The sequence below is a fragment of the Cyprinus carpio genome, chromosome B15 (genome assembly GCF_018340385.1).
Source record: "Cyprinus carpio isolate SPL01 chromosome B15, ASM1834038v1, whole genome shotgun sequence".
In the NCBI taxonomy this organism is placed as follows: Eukaryota; Metazoa; Chordata; class Actinopteri; order Cypriniformes; family Cyprinidae; genus Cyprinus; species Cyprinus carpio.
The window spans coordinates 9,095,736-9,110,337 of record NC_056611.1 but is presented as its reverse complement, the minus strand read 5'-3'; the positions used below and the strand labels follow the sequence as shown (position 1 = coordinate 9,110,337).

Here is a 14,602-nt window from a genome sequence, read left to right as displayed (position 1 = left end):
TTGGGTTCATTAGACAACACAGCTAGAGTTTCCAATTACAGGCCTACATAATTAATTGCACTTGAAATTAAATATATTTTCTCATCAGCTTTTAATTAAACGTGGTGACCCCTTGTTGTTTGTTTAATAGATTATTATGGGTGTGATATAGTTTTTTGCGTGTTTACCTGAGGTGCTCAGGGAGATGAGCTTGATTTTGGAAGAAGGTTAGGATGGGGTGGGGTGTCTGTAATTACATGAAGTGATTAAGATACATCAGCTTGGTGGGCTTCGCAGGGCTCCTAACAAGGTCAAAGCTTAACTAGCCCTCTAGTTAATTCAGAGAATAACTTCATTAAGCACAGTGCTTAGGCATTTAATGTAGACAACAGTATCTAGTTTTGTTCCAAAATTTTGTGAGCTGCTGCCTACTAAGTAGTCACCTCTTAAAAGTAAGCAATTCTGAGAGCAATTCTGCATGGAACACAAATAGAGCAGGTAGCACACAGGAGGGCTTGCCTCAAAATTGATTGCTTCAGTAAGTTAATGAGGAAAGAATACATTGAATACTGTACATTATTATGGGAGAATAGCTGCCAACTGTTTAGAACAAAGGCCCTCTCACTTGGAGGACATCTACGATGCCTTAAACCTCTAGGTAGGCAGCCTACTAGTTTTTTTGAACACACAGATCTCAAAACATAGCAAGCCACTGCATTATATACTACCTACATGCTACCTTCTAAGGCAGCATCCTAACGATTACTAAAAGTGATTTAATACATTTTACATAGGCACTTATTAAAGGGATAGTTCACCTTCAGTTGTTGGTCACCATTGGCTTCCATAGTATGTAAACAAACAAACAAACAAATAAAAAAAAAACACTATGTTGAAGGTGAACTATCCCTTTAAAGTCAGACAAAAGCGCACAATAATACCTTAAAATAGAGTTTTAAACAAAGCTGAGCATTTTCAGCTTACATACATTTAATTTAGGTTCCAAATCACTGTACAGAATCACAGAGTAGCAATTATGTTTTTTTTTTCTCCTTTTTTAAGTCCAAAATAGATGGATGGATGGTTAGAGTTCATTTCAGTTCTTTTACACTGTATTTTTTTTCTCAGTACCTAAGCTGTGAAAAGCTGTTTATCTCTAATAATGAAGACACATCTGTGCGATCTCCATTTGGATCCACCTTGTGCAAATGACTTCGCACTCATTTTTTCCCCCATATTTTCAACTTTGAAAAAAAATAAATAATATTATTTCATTCTGTGGGCTCTACGTGAGATTACACGTAACAATTTACATTCTAAGCAGACGCACATTATGCAAACCCATTTCATGCTGTCCTATAAAAGATATTGAGTTATATAAAACATTATTGTTATTATTGATTTACTCTTCAAGGTATGGACACACTTTATTTGGAACTGCTAGACTAGCTCTTATCTTCTCACATGTACTTTGGATTTTCCGCTTCTTTCATGGGATTTTATGAAACATAACATTCAGTTACCAGTGTTCAGACTAATATGGTGCAAAACTAATACAGCCGCAATAAATCACGGGCAGTTAATAATTCTATGTAGTCACTGTTTAACTCCATAAATGTTAACCACACAGGAAAAATCACACCACAACCAGCATGAACTGTTGCTATGGCTCAATCATATCTCACTTTATCTGTTGTCCATTATTGATTTGGTTCACTGACCAAGCTGAATACAGTTGTTGGACACTGAAATTTCCTAACAATGTCAGAAATCAATAATGTTAACTGTAATCTGCAGGAGCTGAGCTTTCAAATGATTGAAAAGTGAATCGCATATAGCATCTTTATGTGTCGCTACTCTGGCACAATGTGGAAACAGATCAAATTTAACACAAAAGTCATATCAGTCTCTTTCGGTGAGGCGACATACTGATAATCATCAGCAGCTTGGATTCACAGCAGAGGTGTTTAAATGACAAAACATTACTTCAGCCTTTACAATCATCTTCAGTATTCCAATAAGATTAGAATGTATAATGTATGTACGGATAACCCAATTAAACCAACTGAAGGTGGTTTGTTGACCATCAAGTTGGTTTACAGTTGTCAGACTTGTCTGGTCTTAGAAGAGTTTTGGTCTTCTCTCAGATCAGCTAAACAATCATAAATCAACTAAGAGCTGCAAACCACCTTCAAGTTTTTCTTTTAAGAACCAAAAAACAAGCACACATGTAATTTCTGATATCTGTCAGACCTTTGATGCAATTTTAAGGGTGAATGAGAACGTAGAGGGGTAACTTACCAATAAAGTAAGCCAACAAGAACACCAGGGAGATGGAGATGAGGATGGCACTGAGGGCGGCACATTTCCAGTTGCAGTGATTATAGGGTTTCTTCAGGCTAAAGGCAGGCCTTGAGAAGGTGTTCCGTGGCAGGGGCCGGGGAGGGGGAGAGTAGACAGTGCTGGACGTCAAAGGGTAGCCAGGTGAAGTCGTGCAGTACAAGGGCGAAGTCCCGCCAGGCTTGAACAGAAAGTGTCTGCAGAGACGCAGAAAATGCTATTGCTTATGTTCACAAAAATGGGACATTAGAGAGCACTGTGTGGTAAGTGTTTTCTCATCATGGTAAACAGTATCTGTAGAGTGTGTAGGCTTGATTCCCCGCACTGGTCAGTACTGCTGTCGCTAAGCACTTTTCCAAGCTGTTGCCATAGCCACATCTGAGCGCTGGCAGCAAGACACACTATGCCCCGTGGGGTGCGTTATATCGGAATTCTGAATCAATATCAAATTTAATTTACAGCACGAGTGACCACAGTGGATTCTTGTTAATACAAACCCTCGTAGTGATTTCTAATTCACCTTAAGGGTGCGTGTGTCAAAAAGCTGTGGGATATTGCAGGATGTACATTATCAAGACAGCTTATTCACTGTGGATGGCGTAATCTATGGTGAAGTCATTGACTTTGAAAGCACTATCAAGCTGTACTGACCAGACGAGGGGAAACTCAGAAACAAACCACGTTAGGCTAATGAGGTACAAGAAAACGGAACAACAGACTTGCAAAAACTCTAAGTGCACACTACAAGACAGAAGCTTGTCATGTTGGCAACATTGCTACGTGCCGACATTTGTTCCAGGTTTGTAAATTGGTTTCAGGATTGTAATTAGCAATGCAAATAAAAATAAAATTGTAAACTATCCATTTCTGTCGTAGCCAAAGCCTCTTGGGCAGTGCTCCAGAGTTCAATTCTTGTCTTAATGTCCTTTTTTTCCTGATCTCATCCCTAGCTGTTCCCATCTCTCCTTCATTGTCCTGTCCCAATAAAATGCCTCTAAAAATAACTTTTTAAAAAAAGCCTTTCGCTGATTACTAGCATTAAGTTTCTACCTAAAATGTCACAAATGTATCATAAAGAAAGATAAAAAACACCACTATCAGGCGACTCACTAAGAATTGTGCCCGCCATAACTCTGATAAAAGGATAGTTCACCCAAAAAGTATAACTGTGTTCCCATTTACCCAGTCTCAAATCTGTATGGTTTCAAGGTAACAGGGTTCAGTCTTGTAGAGTACACTAAAGGACTTATGAACAGTTCCTCTGAGAAGAATGCTAACACATTCAGGGTTAATTAGAAAAGCTGTTAGTTTGTGTTCAGAAATAATTTCTGTAAAAAATCAAAAGAAAAAAACATGCAATTCATACAGTAAGTGATGAAACATGTTAGATTCTGTTACAGATGTCACTATGTAATGGAAAACAAGTGTGCACAGGTACCACTATGCAGCATGGCAAAGCAGATTCCGGCAGCTGCGGTCAGATCATGCAACATACCCATCAGTGTAAGCCCCATCGCGGCGAGCTGTAGCCAGTATGTCCATCTCTATAAAGTTGTCCTGTAAAGTCTCTAGGAATGTCTGCTTTGCTATGTTTCTACACACAGGTGGAGAGATGGACAGATGGAACGAGAGTGAGACATGCGTGCAAGAGGGAGACAGATGTGCAAACACAAAAATGTGATCACCCAGCGAAATTCTGTAAACGGACAGAGTGAAGAGGCTGACAAGGACAAACAAACCCCAATTTCCAATGACAGGGTGCTGGTGCCGGATCCGGAGCCCAATTTGGAACCGTTCCAATGTATTTCAACTGCAGTAAAAGCAGTGTTCAGGAGCAAAAAAAAAAAAAACACACCCTATTCTAAACTTACTGTTCTTTAGCCAATTACTGACAACGTCAGAGAACAGACAGCGGGAGAATCTTGAAATCAAATAATATTTTTAAATAACAACTCCTCAGTCTGGCAAGATTGATGTTAAACAAAACTAGATCAAGCAAAAGTAGATTTTTACCATTATCTTTTACAAAGCTGTTTATATTGGAAACACCCACTGCAATGAGTATTTAGTTAAACAACAGTTCGTTCCCATCCTCTAATCTAGCTGCAAGGGTGCTGATGTTTTGTATAACAGCACAAAGGCATCTCCCAGCATGTGGGAAATCAGTTGTAAAAGTTAAATTGTTTTGGAAAGGTACAAGAAAGTGATGCACTGTGTTTTAAATAACAAAGCCAGTTATAAAAACGCTCGTCTCTCAAGTCAGTTGAAATGTGGCTCGGTTCTGAAAGAAGTCCGTAGGTCCCACAGCTCGGCACCAGCACTATTTCAGTGGAAGTGGGGAAACAGAGACATCCTTATGGAACTAAAGTGCTGTGTGGGGGGTTTTATCCCCGTGAAACCCGGCACGCCCCACCCGAGAGCGCTCGCGCTCTTTTACCACACATGTACCTTGTGTTATACGACCCATGCCCCTCTCTGCAAACGTCCTGTTCTTCTCTGATAAACATTAGAGTATTATGGCTCCTTTGTGATTGTGGTTAGAAGAAAACAAGGCATTACTTTTCCATTCACTTCTTCACGTTCTTTGTGTTTAAGGGGCTGACACAACACTTTTCAGAAAGAATCACACATGGCACTGACAGAATTCTCAAGTGGTTACTCTAAATCCTGCTTTAAGATGTGATTTTTTTTTTTGCAGTTTTTAAATAATAAATGGTTTCATAAAGCAGAGGTTTATTAACATTCAGAGAGGAACTCAGTGTGCATTCAGTGAAACATGTCTACTGTAGCTCCGTGCCCCCTGAGACGGCTGTTCCATAAGGGGAGACTGAGATAATGCAATGGAGGAATGAACCGTCAACATGCATTGGGCAGGCACAACACCTTCAATTCAACAAGAGAAAATGTTTGTTTTCTTTTCTTCAGAGCTGTTCCAGACTGCCTGCGTGCTCGGCTGATTGTCTTTGGCCGGCTTATTTACATTTGTTGGTTTGCTTGGGCATTGAGAGGCAAATTAAAGTTTTAAACGAAGATGAGAAGGGCCCAGAGGCCAGTTTGGAGGAGTCAGAAAAGAATACATAAAAGCAGCCAATAAAAGAATGAGTCTGCTTGGCTCTCATCCAATAGAAGGGCTCGGTAAGCCTACATATCCAGGGACTCATCCAACCCATTCCAGTCCGCTGTACAAAAGTCGTGAGAGGGAACCATTACAAAGCCATTAGCTAAAGCCTAAATGACAGGCCATCTTTCACTGCCCTTGTGGATATTGCTAATGGTTCCAATTTCATCAGAGGGATTCAGATAATTGATTGCTCTTTTTTTAGATAGGAGGGAGCTGTGGCGGGTGGGGTGTGATGTCACTGATTTACTTGGTTTCCGCCACTCTTCTCTTGCGGCAGATCGGTTGGCATGACCATCTGTTTCCCTGTCCCGTGGGAATACCTGGTCCAGATTAAAGTTTGGGGAAATCCATGATGTTTAATCAGTCATTATGTTGCTAACTGTCCCTCCGCAAATTCAAATTAACATTCATTTTCCTGTTGAGTGGACCGTTCACACCCATGCTGGTCACAAACGCATCAAGATGACAAAGAAACAGCGAGTTTCTGAGCAAGTGCCTTAGTTCTTATGCTTATTATTAAACAACATAAATGTTAGGATACTTTCATTTTGATCTGGAGCGGTGGTTATGAGGGTCTATGTGAAGATAAGGGACCACGTCAGTGATGTGGGTTTAAGTTTGGCCTGCAATGTTTTTTTGTTTTGTTTTTTTATCCTACCTCCACCATCATTTCCTCATGCTCTCTATTACACCTATCCAAATAAAGCAAAAGTTCTGGGTTATATAGTATTTTACTACAAAATTAATGAAAAAAGAAATCAATATTTTGTGAAGTATGAACACAAATGAAGCTCAGTTTAGGATCATTCGGGAAACATTACATGTATTGTATCGAGAAAATATTACTGTAATAAAGTATAATGAAAACAGTCCTGTGCAGACAATGTTGCTTTCTTTTTTTTAATCAAATTCAGCATTCAGACATAGTACAAATATATATATATATATATATATATATATATATATATATATATACAGGTATATATATATATATACACAGTATATATACTTTACAAAATATTATTTCGTAAATTTATAATAATATACATGATGTATTATATAACCATAAAAATGCTGAAAAATGCATATTTCTAACAATTTTTTTTTTCAGCATTTTTGATTTTGCGATAACATAACAGTTTTTTTTTTTCTTTGTACAGTTGTCTTGAGATTCACCTGTCTTATAAAACTAGGCAAGAGGTTCCACAACATATGAAAAAAAAAAGAAAAAAAAAAGGACTTTAACTCTGCAATCCCAACAGTAAATCATTGCAGTTTTGAGATTCGAGACTGGTGTTATACAGATGCTCTTAGCATAAAGTCCGAAAAGCCTAAAACTTTCACAACAGCTGAAATATTTATGAGCCATTTGGTTTGGCTGGGTTGAGCAGTGCAGGAGGTGGAGGTAATCTGAGTATCAGTATGTATCATTTCTCTTCAGGCTGGTCTGACAGCCCTGATTTGCCTCCGCCATGCATGAGGAGCAGCCTGTGCAATGCAAACAGACATCTGAGAGGTTCTTGACTGATCTCCTCCACACAAGTGCCTCAGATAGAAGCAAACAGAGCAAGGGCTGATGGGAGATAAATAAGGAGCTGAGTTTGTAGCAAAGCCCCCTTCAGAACCTTGAGAGAATTTGCCCATCTAATGCATTTGGGCTTGAGATATTAGATCAGCAACACTGCCCGGAAAGCCCAGAAAAAACAAAAAACAAAAATTATTTTCTCTTGTTGTATATTTAGTCATGTTTTAAATGCCTGATGCAGAAATTTATGTAAAAACGGAGCCGCATGAAACTTCGGTGTGACAGAGCGTAAAGCGTCATTTAATTCTTAATTCAGCTAAACACTTTTTAAGGTAATTCCTACTATCAGCACATTTTATGTCCAATCATACTGCATTTTTATTAATACATAAATATGGGGAAATAAAGCTAGAAATTAATGTATGAATTAATTAATTTATATAAATTCATGATGTTAATTAATTTATAATTAATTAATTTCCCTGATCTAGTTAATCAGAATTTTTCAAACAAAACTTAAAACAAAAAATATTTTTATTGTTTTAATTGTCAGTTAATCTTTCCAATATGGCTTTCTAACCTGCCAGTGTTTCGTAAAATCTCTTAACAATGGTCTGTTGCTTAATGACATCAATGTCAGGAGGTGAAACAATTTTTGGTGGGAAACCTATTAAATAATATATTAAAGATATATCCTATTATATAAAATATTAGAAATGTGTATATATATAATTACTTCAAATATGACACCTCAAGTAAGCTAACTGGCTAACTTTGGCTCTTTATTTCCATCCTATTAGGTTCCATTCACCATTTACATTTACATTTAGTGATTTAGCAGACGCTTTTATCCAAAGTGACTTATAAATGAGGACAATGGAAGCAATCAAAATCAACAATTTTTTTTTTCTTTTGTTAATTGTATAATAAATGAAAAGAAAACAGATAGAATACAAAAAAGATTAGAAAGCTAGTTAATTTTATTTTTAAGAAAACTATTAAGTTATTGACATAACGTCTGCATTTCAAATTGACCAGAGCCTTTTGAAAGTCTGGTATATTGTTTTACAGATACACTGAATTAACTTACAGCACATATATGTTCAATTTATTATTATTATTTATTTATTTTTTTACTGCTCACACACAAAATCTTTACTTGTCACACAATTTCTGAAACCTGACACTCAAACACCAGAACCACATACCAAATCTGCAAAACCATACACTTATTCTTGGCCTTTGACTCAGTTTTCAATTTCATAAAACACTTTTTGCAAAACACAACACAATTCTCCAATTAACACAAAAATCTAACAGAAATTAATATGATGGCAAAGGTATTGTTTGCTTTTGAGATGTGTCTGTGATGTTTTGAATGCAGTGCTTCATTTTGCAAGAGACGTGAGGCATTTTGCATTTTGTGTGTGCAATTTGGGTGTAAAGTTTTGAAAAAAGAGGCAAAGTTTTGAAAATGTGTGTAGGCAGTCAAAAAAAAAAAAAACTGTAAAAGTCTGAGACATCAAAATGTACTGCATAACAGGAAAGACCCATTATTTCATTGTGCGGCAAAAAGAGCTAAAAGGCTACATAAAGACTCATTAAGTATGAACAGTGTAGTTGATCTTTTAAGCAGATACAAACAGCATTAAACGCTTCATGCAGCCAGCATATGCATGCTTTATGCATTATAAACACCTGATTTAGAGTCACTCAATTCTGTTTGACTATTTCATTAGCCATTTTACCACGAGAACATCACAGCACCAAACATACCTGGTCTCTAGAGGAACGTTGCTGTTGAGAAGCCAGTTGTCCTGGGCACTGCCTGAGTCCTGAGCACTTGTAGGACCCTCATTGGGAGCCGAGCTATCGGTGGGCGCCGGGCTTGGGTTACTGCGCTGGGTGTAGTTGCTGTGGCTCATAGAGCCAATGGAGGAGGCGTGATGCTGACTAGGGGAGTGGGAGTGCGACAGGGGCAGCGGTGGCGTCCGCAATCGAGAGTGGTTCTGGAACGTGCCCTCTGAAACGAGAGAAACAGCCTTATCAGCAACTAAATAAATGAAATTACTGCAGTGTTCATTAGCATGTGCTGTACAGACATTTGTCTCTAACGTATTTCTGATACTGCACAAGTAAACAAGTCAATTTTCATTATCCAACATTTTATTGGAAATGGTATAGTTAACTGCTTAGGCAGCAGTACCAAAATTGTCCTCTAGGGGCGCACAAGAAAATGATAGTAATAGCAGAATACAGCAGGAAATTTCTGCTAGCAGCTACTCATGCAACACAGCAAAAAAATTATCCCCAAAATCACTTTCTGATCAGTCTTTTGTAAAATCTCATTAACTAACAAAAGCCTGTTGCTTAATGGCAGCATCCTCCAGGAAGTGACATCAATTTGGCAGGAAACAACAGCACAATCATCAATAAGCATTCTGTGATGTTTAGTGGTATGAACTGGGTTGTCTTATTACGAAACATCCCATCCTGTTATATAAAATAACAGAAATCAGTATAATAATATAAAAATGTCAAAACACTGTAAACAAGTATAATAAAAACTTTAAATTGACACCTCACGTAAGCTAACTTTGGCTCTTTATTTCCATCCTTTTAGATTCTATTTTTTAACTGTCTTATTATAAAGTTATAATTAACAAAAAAATATGAGCTCAAGATTGACCAGAGCATATATTTATTTTTTTTTTTTTTTAATTCTGGTATACTGTTTTACTTAAATACTTCATTAAATTATACTAAGAAAAGTCTGTATAAATACAGCCTAATGTACTGTGTTAATACGTCTGACACATCTTCTGATTACAAAGGCATTTGTTGCCAAAAAGCCCCATCCATATTTAGAATTGGCTAAACAAGTAATCTACATAGTGTGAATTAGATATCGAGGCAAGGGACATCCAACACAGACAGCAATTTGCAGTTGTTTTATTTGTATATAATTCTAACAAATACCATTAATGGTAATGCTAATGGAGTGGCTAATTGCTTTGGACAAATGCATCTGATAAATGCATAAATAAACAGGGAAATGGTAAACTCTGTACAATGACAAAATGTGGAAATTGTGTGGTTAATGTGTAAATTAGTTGTTACAGTAGATAAATGTGATTATGTCTCTGGTATTAGAATTAAAGAGAGAAGGTTACTTGGATAACAAGTATAACTAGACCCTTGTCCAAGAAACATTAAGATGTTGTCTTAAAAAGAGACACCTAGCATACTACGTACTATTCTGTGTCACACCCAAATAGTGCTTTGGCTTCTACTAACAGCTGGAATCTCACAAACACTCATCAGGCAAAATACGTTGTTGACAATCTGTCATTATCAAGTAGACTGAATTACCCTCGTCAAACTGTTTGAAATTCATGCCATGATCAACTGCAGTTTGTGCGGATGGACCCGACAAGACAGCTTCAGCTTCCGACAAAGCGTTTGTCTCCTAAAGCCACTTTGCGTCATGGGAAATGGGGGCTATCAGACATGAGATTGTGAGCATCAGATTGTGGCAATCCAGACGCAGATAAAGACCCTTGTGTCCTTGTGCGCTCCAAAGCCATTCATTTCCATATCCGCTAAACCATTCATCAATCAATAAACTAGCGCCTCATTGCGCTAAGAACCCTTACTTAACAAGAACAAAGCAGTTTCATTTTACACCTGTCGACAACACTCAACGGCTTCTTTACTGAGAGCTTAGGCTGTTGCTAAAGGTAAGGCTAATGCCCTAAAGATGTTTTATTTACATTTATAAACAACTTTACCTTCAGTCGCTAAAGCTAACATGCTACAGATGTTTCATTTAACTTTCATTAGTTAAGAACATAGATGTTTTATGAGATGTTTTGAGATTAATGAACAACTTTAATTCATGTAGAGCTAATGTGCTAAAGATGTTTATGATCAATAAACATTCCCCGCCATTGATGAGTTATCTCGTCTTTTAGAAGACAACACTTCCCCACCAAAGAGGAGCTTTTACGGCTTTTCGGGTTTTCACTGTTATACACTCGGGGGCACTATTACACATCTTCTGAATGAGTACAAATCCTCCCGAACAAAAACACACGTGAACAGGACGGAGAAACGAGTGACCTCTTGTGTAAACAGATGCATTTTAAAAATAATGCGATCATCAGCAATAGACAGCATGTAAATGAAAACTGCATAATGTTGCAGAGTAAAATGTTTGATCCAGGAAGTGGTATATGTCTGTGCAAGCTTTGGAGGTGTTGATGGAAGCGATTTACTGGATTTATGCTTTGATAATCGTACTGAATATTATCCAGATGTAGTTTTTGATAAAAATTTGATTTTCTCACCGTTTTGCTCAAAACTATACATTTTTATGAAACCTATTTACATTCAAGTGTTGATAAAAAAAAGAATGCTTTAAGCTAAAATAAAACTGTTTTTTTTTTTATTAAAAGTAGAGGCTCTGATCTTTATTTTGGTACATTGTATATTCAAATATTCAAACAGCAAAATATACTGGAGGCCATCAAATTTTAGTGAAAATCATCAAAATCCCTGGCGGTGGCTGGCAACTTTTTTCAGAAATGTTGGCGGGGGAAGAGTTAAAGGTGTAGCTAATGTGCTAAAGTTGTTCCATTTACATTTTTGACCAACTTTAATTTATTAAAACTACAGCTAATGTGCTAAAGATGTTTTATTTACATTCAAAAACAAGTTTTTCTTTTTTTTTTAAATGCTTACCAAAATGCAGATAGTACAAAATCCAAAACACACTTCTGAGGATTTAATTTCACAATCTAGGTATGTGAAAAATGCTAAAAAATTGGTGTCTACCAAATATGTAAATATACTATATCAAAGACTATAGAATACCCAAGACGTGTCACTCGTATAGCTTTGAATGGGGAAAAATACAATGCTCAATATGGCCACTCAATCGCAGGAAGCCCCACCTTCTGAATGAAAGAGCCAATCGCTAATTCGTAAAGTCAGCATGTCACTGCAGCTGCAGTTAGTCCTGGTTGCTATAGAAACAGTCAGCGTTCTGAGACATGCACTTAGGATTACGCGTGCGCACTGGCTGATCTTAGCCTTAAAAATAATAATGCTATTTGAGCAAAAGAAACAACATTTAGGACACACTTGTCGTCAGATTTCTTTGGTGATTTCAAATATGAAATTTAATCATAAGCTTAGTGAACAGTTGTGTAGAATTTGATGTTTCCCCATTTAGAGAGATAAGGGTTGCACTTGCATGCCTGAGAGGTGTTTTAAAGATGGCCACTGAGTGACATGACTCGTCTAAAAGGGACTTTGACTATATGCAACAGCCTTTTAGTAGGCTAACAGATATTAAACAAATAAATAGTCCAGGCATACTTTTATTGCAAAAATCATAGTCTTCACAAGAAAAACAAACAAGGATTATGCATAATAATAAGGACATCATTCACAGCGGGATATCTGAAGTCCGACAGTAATTATTTTTTGTTTCAAAAGCAGAGTGTTGATGGCTGTAGCTGCAATGCTTTTAAGGAAATGAAGACGGAGACAGAACTTCTTAGAAACTGTCAGCACAATCTGGAGAAGTTGTATCTGTAAATTCATTCTTTCTAAAAAACTGCCACCACAAATTATAAACATAAAATATTACATAAACTAATCAATCATCAGGTTTTGAACATCCTGATCTATCCGCATATTTTCCTTACACCTTGGATACGTATGAGAATACACATCTTTATCAAAACCAATAGGCCTCACAGATAAAAAGTGCTTTATGGTTGCATGACTAAACTGACCTTCATAACCACTATCTTTTCTAACTTCTATAGCAGAAACATGGACAATAATGCACAGAATAGAGCTTCAAGTAATAAAAACCCTGAATCATTCCTTACTTTTGAATACTGCAAAAAGTTGCATGCTTCGAAGGTCTTACCGCAGTTTCACACACCAAGCGACACAGTATGTTCTCCGTTGGAGGCATGTCACCGGGGTGAAAGAATGCTAGTTCTCACATCTCTCATATGTCTAAATGAGTGCTTTGCACCATGTGGTGAGTGCACATTTCTACTGAAGATCATTATGGGATGCGTCACTGACAGGGACCACGTTACTTTTTTTATTCCCTTTCATTTTGGGCACACGGCCGGATCATTTGTCAGAGCCAGTGACAGATGGGCCCGTACCAAGCCGCATTCCCACAATCCTACGCTACCAATTACTCAGAGCTCTGTTGCATCTCTGAGCCAAGCCGATGATGGCCCTGATGAAACCGGATCAAAACAGACGGAGAGCTGGAAGAGAGGTAAACCATTTCCCCTGCATTATAAAGGTACGGAACATGCGGGTGTATTACTACTATGAAAGTGATGTCATTCAAAGAAAGTTAATGTCAACAGGACTTGATTAACTGGCTTGTTTGACTGTATGAATTTGTGTTTTTTAATGCTTTTTTTAAAAAACAATTCTCCTATTGCAATTTAAAATGCAGTATGCAAAAAGTCATTCACAGGTTGATTTCCTAATGAATATAAAAACTGTGGCTCTTAAGAATGTAGCATTGAACTCAAAACTACAATTTTGCCAGGGAAAATAAATTATAGAAGTACAGCCCCTCAGGTAACAACAACAACTGCATAAAAAACCCATTATACATGTTATGAATGCTACAAATAGTAATAGACTTACAACAAGGTTAGGCGATGCATCACCCCATTTCTAAACACTTCAGTAAACATCGAAACTCTTGTGTTGTGTTTTCGGAACAAGCTTGTCTTAACGCAGGGTTTTTATTCCCTAAACAGCAGCCAGTAAACAGAAGTGCTGATGCAGCATTGAAGGGTTGGAGCTTTATTTCCATTGAAAAGCACAGAAGGTAAGGCTCATTCGAGTCCTTGAGACAATGAGCATAATAAGAGGAGAAGCAATGATTCAGCAGGAACAATTCAGCGCAGCCCAGAAGGACCTGTAAGAGTGGAAGGTCTTTGATCGATCTAATTTGCACAATTCCGTTCGCCAGCAAAGAAGTTTGTTTTGCCATTAAAGAACAGACAAATCAGGAAAAGTTCTTAGGTCTCAAATGGTCTTTGGAGTATTGTTTTATGCATCATATTTCACATTTTTGTACACATTTCTAAGGAGAAAATTTTACAGAAAATGAAGCCTGTTATAAGACTTTTTTTTAATATTCTTTCATTCTTTCTTTTATTGTGTATGGCTGTAATGAGAATCACCCAGAATTATTCATGATTTAGTAAATAAATGTGTGTGTGTGTGTGTATGTATGTATGTATGTGTATGTATGTATGTATGTATGTATGTATGTATGTATGTATGTATGTATGTATGTATGTATGTATATATATATATATATATATATATATATATATATATATATATATATATATATATATATATATATATATATATATATATATATAAATAAATGTTTTTCCTAGAGGTGGTTAATTTTCAGGCGGAAAAAAAAAAATCACAAAAAAAATGAAAACAATGGTGTTATTTTATTTAAGCAAAAGGGTTAATTTTCTTTAAACAAACACTTCTTTTATCTTTTATAAAAATATATTTTAGAAAAATAAATCTGGACATGTTTTTTGTGAGATTCACCC

At 36.8% G+C, this 14,602-nt stretch overlaps 1 protein-coding gene across 12 annotated transcripts in view; it reads right to left on the bottom strand.

Moving 5' to 3' along the window:
- LOC109064829 (teneurin-4) overlaps positions 1-14,602 on the bottom strand; it is a 208,012-nt gene that overhangs the window by 99,865 nt on the left and 93,545 nt on the right. For 5 of the 12 annotated variants that reach the window (XM_042739122.1, XM_042739123.1, XM_042739125.1 and 2 more), the window contains 3 exons: positions 8,742-8,988; positions 3,815-3,913; positions 2,281-2,516 (listed from right to left, as the gene is read on the bottom strand). In XM_042739122.1, coding sequence (XP_042595056.1) covers positions 2,281-2,516; positions 3,815-3,913; positions 8,742-8,988 — 582 coding nt within the window. Of the gene's footprint in view, positions 1-2,280; positions 2,517-3,814; positions 3,914-4,767; positions 4,843-8,741; positions 8,989-14,602 lie in introns of all 12 variants that reach the window. The other 7 variants (XM_042739128.1, XM_042739133.1, XM_042739131.1 and 4 more) reach the window with 3 other exon arrangements.